General features: G+C 42.8%; 1 protein-coding gene across 1 annotated transcript in view; it reads left to right on the top strand.

Annotated features, from left to right (window-relative positions):
* Positions 1 to 5399: 5399 nt before the first annotated feature.
* Positions 5400 to 6000, top strand: part of FAM13C (family with sequence similarity 13 member C) — a 342788-nt gene continuing 342187 nt past the window's right edge. The window contains exon 1 of the mRNA XM_030204830.1: positions 5400 to 5474. Coding sequence (XP_030060690.1) covers positions 5413 to 5474 — 62 coding nt within the window. The 5' untranslated portion in view covers positions 5400 to 5412. The remainder of the gene's footprint in view (positions 5475 to 6000) is intronic.

Here is a 6000-nt window from a genome sequence, read left to right as displayed (position 1 = left end):
AATAGTCCAAAGGAACTGTTCATAGATAGGGGAAGTCACATCTGGTTAGGCTTCTTCATCAGTTCACCCTGTCCCAGACCAGTAGTCCTGTGTACTGCTGCTGAGCAAAATCTGGCAGGGATTGAACTTCCCCATGCACACTACCCTCCCACCTGGGGTGTCTTTTCCAGCCAGGCACTCCTTCTACCTTTCACAGTTCCCTGTTCTGTGAAACAGATACTACTGCTACTTATCATTTCTATAGTGCTACTAGACATACACAGTGCTGTACAGTCCCTGCTCGACAGAGCTTACAGTCTAATTAGGACAAACAGGACAAATAAGAGATAAGGGAATTACTAAGATGGGGATGATAAAATAACGGTACTGAACAAGTGAGTAAGGGTTAGGAGTTAAAAGCAGCATCAAAAAGGTGGGCTTTAAGCCTAGATTTGAAGACAGCCAGAGATGGAGCTTGACGTACTGACTCAGGAATTCTATTCCAGGCATATGGTTCAGCAAGATAAAAGGAACGGAGTCTGAAGTTAGCGGTGGAGGAGAAGAGTGCAGATAAGAGAGATTTACCCAGTGAACGGAGTTCCCGGGGAGGAGTGCAGGGAGAGATGAGAGTGGAGAGGTACTGAGGAGCTGCAGAGTGAATGCACTTAAATAAGTCAATGAGAAGTTTGAACTGTATGCGGAAATGGATAGAGAGCCAGTGAAGTGACTTGAGGAGAGGGCTAATATGAGCATAGCGACACTGGCAGAATATTAGTTGTGCAGCAGAAGTTTTAACCGATTGAAGAGGAGAGAGATGACTAAGTGGGAGACCTGTGAGAAGCAAGTTGCAATAGTCTAAGCGAGAGGTGGTAAGAGTGTGGATAAGGGTTCTGGTAGTGTGTACAGAAAGGAAAGGGCGAATTTTGGTGATATTATAGAGAAAGAAGCGACAAGTTTTAGAAGTCTGCTGAATATGTGGAGAGAAGGGAGGAGAGAAGTCAAAGATGACCCCAAGGTTACGAGCTGATGAGACAGGGAGGATGAGAGTGTTATCCACAGAAATAGAGGATGGGGGAAGAGGAGAGGTTGGTTTAGGGGGAAAGAAAAGAAGCTCAGTCTTGGTCATGTTTAGTTTCAGATGGCAGTGAGACATCTAGGCAGCAATGTCAGACAGGCAGGCTAATACTTTGGCCTAGATTCCTGGATTCTTCAGCAGAGGCTACACTTAGCCAGCAGTGACCTAGTTCCACTTCCTCACATCTAGGAGTCCCTCTCCCCTTGGTGCTCATGGTCTTGGCGGGGATTGGGCAACCAAAGACCCTGTTCTAACAGTGCTCAGTGATTTTATTTCCCATTTCACTCTGTCCCCCTTGGACTAGGCTTTCTCCATCTCCACCCACCTTAGGCAGCTCTGCTAGCTCCCATTACCATAGTGATCCTCAGAGGCTACAAGACCATTACCATAGTGATCCTCTGAGGCCTACAAGACCATCTTACCAGAAGCATAACAGACTTCAAAATGCTTCAATAATATTAGTCTAAATAAAAAAATGATTAGATGCTACTTATTCCCATATATTTTTATCTTCTGACAAAGTCCTTCAATTAAAAGTATTTTCTACATCAGAACTGAATAATTCAGTTGAAGATACATTTACTATACCTGTAGCAGCATTTAATTTTCAAAAGGGCGACTATGAGAAAATGAGGAAAAGGGTTAAAAAGAAGCTAGAAGGATCGGCTGCAAAGTTTAGGACTTTAAATCAGGCAAGGATGTTGTTTAAAAATACCATCTTGGAAGCTTAGACCAGATGTATTCCCCATATTTACAAAGGTGGAAAGAAGAGCGAATGACAGCCAGCATGGTTAAAAGGTGGAGTGAAAGAGGCTATTAGAGCCAAAAGAACATCCTTCAAAGGATGGAAAATGACCCAGATGAAGAAAATAAGAAGCAACATAAGCACTGGTAAGTTAGATGCAAAACATTGATTTAAAAAAAAAAAAAAAAAAAGCTAAGAGAATATGAAGAGAAATTTGCCGCAGAGGCAAAAACTCAAAGTAACAACCTTATCAGGTATATCCAAAGCAGAAAGCCTGTGAGGGAATCTGTGGAACCATTAGGTCATGAAGGAGGAAAAGGGGCATTCAGGGAAAACAAGACCATAGCAGAGAGACTGACTGAATTTTTAGCTTTAGGTTTTACTGAAGAAGACGATGTAAGAGATCTACCTGCATCAGAAATAGTTTTCAGGGGTGATGTGGAGAAACTGAAAGAAATCTTGGTGAACCTGGAAGATGTACTGAGCCAAATTGACAAATATAAAGAGTAGTAAATCACCTGGACTGGATGGTATGCATCCTAGGATACTGAAAGAACTTAAAACATAAAACTGCTGATCTGCTGTTAGTAATCTGTAACCTGTCATTAAAATTGTCCATAGTACCTGACGATTGGAGTGTGGCCAACGTAATGCCAATTCTTTTTTAAAAAATGGTTCTGGGGTGATCGGGGAAATTACAGAAAGGTAAGCCTGACTTCAGTGGTGGGCAAAATAGTGGAAATTATTATAAAGAACAAAATTACGGAACATATAGACAAACATGATTTGATGGAACAGAGTCAGCATGGACTTAGCCAAGGGAAGTCTTGCCTCACTAATTTGCTTTATTTCTTTGAAGGCATGAATAAACATGTTGATAAAGGTGATTCTAGATGTTCAGAAACTTTTTGACAGAGTTCCTCATGAGAGACTCCTGAGAAAATTAGAGTCATGGGATAGGAGGCAATGTTCCTTTGTGAATTAGGAATTGGTTATTGGATAAAAAACAAAGGATAGGGTTAAATGACCATTTTTCTCAGTGAAGGAGGGTGAATAGTACAGTGTCATAGGGATCTGTACTGGGACCGGTGCTATTTAAGGTATTTATAAATGATCTGGAAATCGGAATGACAAGTGAGGTGATTACATTTGCAGATGACACAAAACTATTCAAAGACCTTAAAACACATGTGGGCTGTGAAAAGTTTCAGGAAGACCTTAGGAAGCTGGAAGACTAGGCATCTAAGTGGCAGATAAAATTTAGGGATCCTTTTACCAAGCTGCGGGAAAAAGAACCCTGCACTAGTGGCAGGGACTGTTTTTCCTGTGCACCAGGACTGTTTTTTCCGCAGTTGATAAAAGCACCCCCTCCCCCCGAAAAAGGCCATGCGCTGAGATAACTCTTACTGAATAGCCATGCAGTGGGGACCCTTACTGCCACCCACTGAGGTGGCTGAGGTGGCAATAAGGGCTCCCGTGCTAACCTGGCAGTAACCAGGCCCAATTACCGCTGGGTTATCGCCGTGCAAGCCGTTTCTGGGGTTTTCTTTTTCCCCTGGAAATGGTGCGTACTTGGAGCGGGACTACTGCCAGCAGCTGAGTTGGGCCAGCGATAGTCTCAGAAGAGCAGTAAGCTTGCGTTGGGCTTACTGCTGCTCTATAAAAGGGCCCCTTAATGTGGCAAATGCAAAGTGATGCACATTGGGAAGAATAATAGTTACCTGATGCTCAGGTCCACTTTGGGAATCAACACCCAAGAAAAAGATCTAGGTGTCATCGTAGGCAATAGGCTGAAATCTTTTGCCCAGTGTTCAGCCAAAAAAGCAAACAGGATTGCTGGAACACGTCCTTCTTTTTCAAGCCGTGGACAGTGAAATTTCCGGGTTCCACTCAAGCTCCATGGGAAATATTTCTCGATTGGGATATCTGGATGTACAGGTTTAGTAATTGAACATTTACAATGTTAACCTCAAGACAATTTGTTTTGATTGGTTGCTTGAGGGTGGCTTATTCCCGGGTTTCTTTTGTACTTATTAGGCTTGTGTGTATATGTGGCGTATTCCCTGGGGGAGTGCTCCTGCCTTTTGAAATCCAACGTGTATATTTTTGATTGGGTTTCCCTTGTGATAGTTAGTTTGGGTTAATGTGTCTCTCACTTGATTGGGTTTCAGGAGAAAAAGAGTTTTTTAAATCATCTGATTTTCTCGTGTAAGTAAGCGTTTTTGCGGGTGATTCTTTTTTCTCTTTTTTTCCTTTTTGGGACCAATGATAATAACCTACTCCAAATTTGATAGTGGTTTTGCAATACTGTATGCATTTTCCCTATCTGGAGCTTTGAGGTTCCTGGTTGTAATTCTATATTTTAGATTTCTTTTTTGAAATCTTTCCAGTACAAAGGGGAGACATATACAAACTAATATTTTCAAACTTCCTAGAGTACTTGGATTATGTGTTAATCCCTGTCTTATTATAGAGTTTTTTTTTAGGTCTAATCAGAAATTTAGCGTAGTAAATTGTCTCCTGCTTTGCCCCTTCATAAAGAGCTTTTATCTCATTATATTGCTTACGCCTGTAAACCTGGGATTGCTCTTTGTTTGCATTTTTCCCTATATGGTCATCTTCCTCCTGCTGCATGTTCATTTTAAAACAATAAAAGCAGTCTCTCTTCAGCATCTGTCACCCACAGACAGGGCCGCAGAGAGACAAAGCCGGGCCGGGAGCAAACAATCCTAAGGTCCCCCCACTGCACCATCATTCATACCTAAAATCACTGGCTGGCAGGCAGCAGCAGCGATTGACACAGACTGCTCTGCTGGCCATGGGTCCTTCTTCCTGCTGTGTCCTGCCTCCCTCCTTTGAAGAACTTCCTGTTTCCGCATAGGCGGGATGCAGCAGGAAAAAGGACCCATGGCCGGCAGAGCAGTCTCTCTCAATTGCTGCTGCCTGCCAGCCAATGACTCCAAGGACTTGGTGGTGGTGGGGGGGTTGGAAGGGACAGAAAGATGCTGGATATGACTGACTGAGCGAGCCTGTCAGGCTGACTTCAGCATCACTGAAAAAATACAGCTTTTCTATGGCTGGCAACGGGCCCAAGGAATCTCCCCCCCCCCCCCCCCCCCCCCCCCCACGGTGGCCCTGCCTACAGAATTATTGTCACCAGTGTCCCAGGGGGAGGAGGTGTTTCTAGGAGGAGGATATATGATGTGCAATGTGTCAAGCAATATTTAATAGGGAATTCTGTTCTCAGATTGCAAAAGACAGATTTTGATTACACTATAGTGTATCTAAAGAAAACATTTCTGCTTTGAATAACAGTACTCCCTAAGTTTATTTTGAAGGCATGCATCCTCTTGCACCATTTCACAGGGTATACCTGCAGGAAGGCTGCGAATGCTCCTAGCATTGTGCTGCCTCATGGGCTTTGTGGTTTCTGAGTGTTGCAGCAGGACTAATCGTAGCCATTCACTTGCTGTGAGCATGTGCAGAGCAGCCCAAGGTATGTGCATTGTAGGGAGCTGGCACAGAGGCTTGGCTTTTCAATGCCATGTTTGTGTATGTGTTCCTACTACGGAAAAAGGATTCAGCCAGACTGCTTGCCTTGCTGAATTAGCTGATGTTTTCTTGTTTCTGTTTCAGGCTTCAGGATAATTCCTTCAACAGCACAGCTGCGGCAGAGTAAGTGATACTTTGTATGATCATTGAATGAGGACTGTGTATATTAACATAGCAACAGATAATATTTAGATATAGATACATATTTAAAGAGTGTTTTTAACGTCCAGGGTGCTGTGTAAAATCCTATCAGGCAGTGTGGCTTACAAGTTTTATATCTTCTAGTGAATGCATTTTCAGTTTCCAGGAGTTATTCCATTATTAGCAGTATGAAGGAAAAGTCTTATTGAAAAAAAGAATAGCACAGATAGATAATGAAAGGAAAATATGTTTTAGGGGGATCAGCAAGGCCATTTCACTACACGGTTGCCTGCATGTATTTTCTGTACTAAAAATAGATGCTCAATACAGCAGAAGTCCAGGTAGCTTAGAAATGTGACTCTGTTTATTCTCTTAATGATCATGCAGTAGCAAGTATTCATGCGGTGCCTTACAAGAGGGTTATCCACATAAACTTTTTCATACATGGACGTTTGGGAGATGGGAGTAGGTCAGAGGGAGGAGATATTCTCAGAGAGATACGGCTTTG

This window comes from Microcaecilia unicolor, chromosome 5 (genome assembly GCF_901765095.1).
Source record: "Microcaecilia unicolor chromosome 5, aMicUni1.1, whole genome shotgun sequence".
Taxonomy (NCBI): domain Eukaryota; kingdom Metazoa; phylum Chordata; class Amphibia; order Gymnophiona; family Siphonopidae; genus Microcaecilia; species Microcaecilia unicolor.
This window is presented reverse-complemented; position numbering and strand designations above follow the sequence as displayed.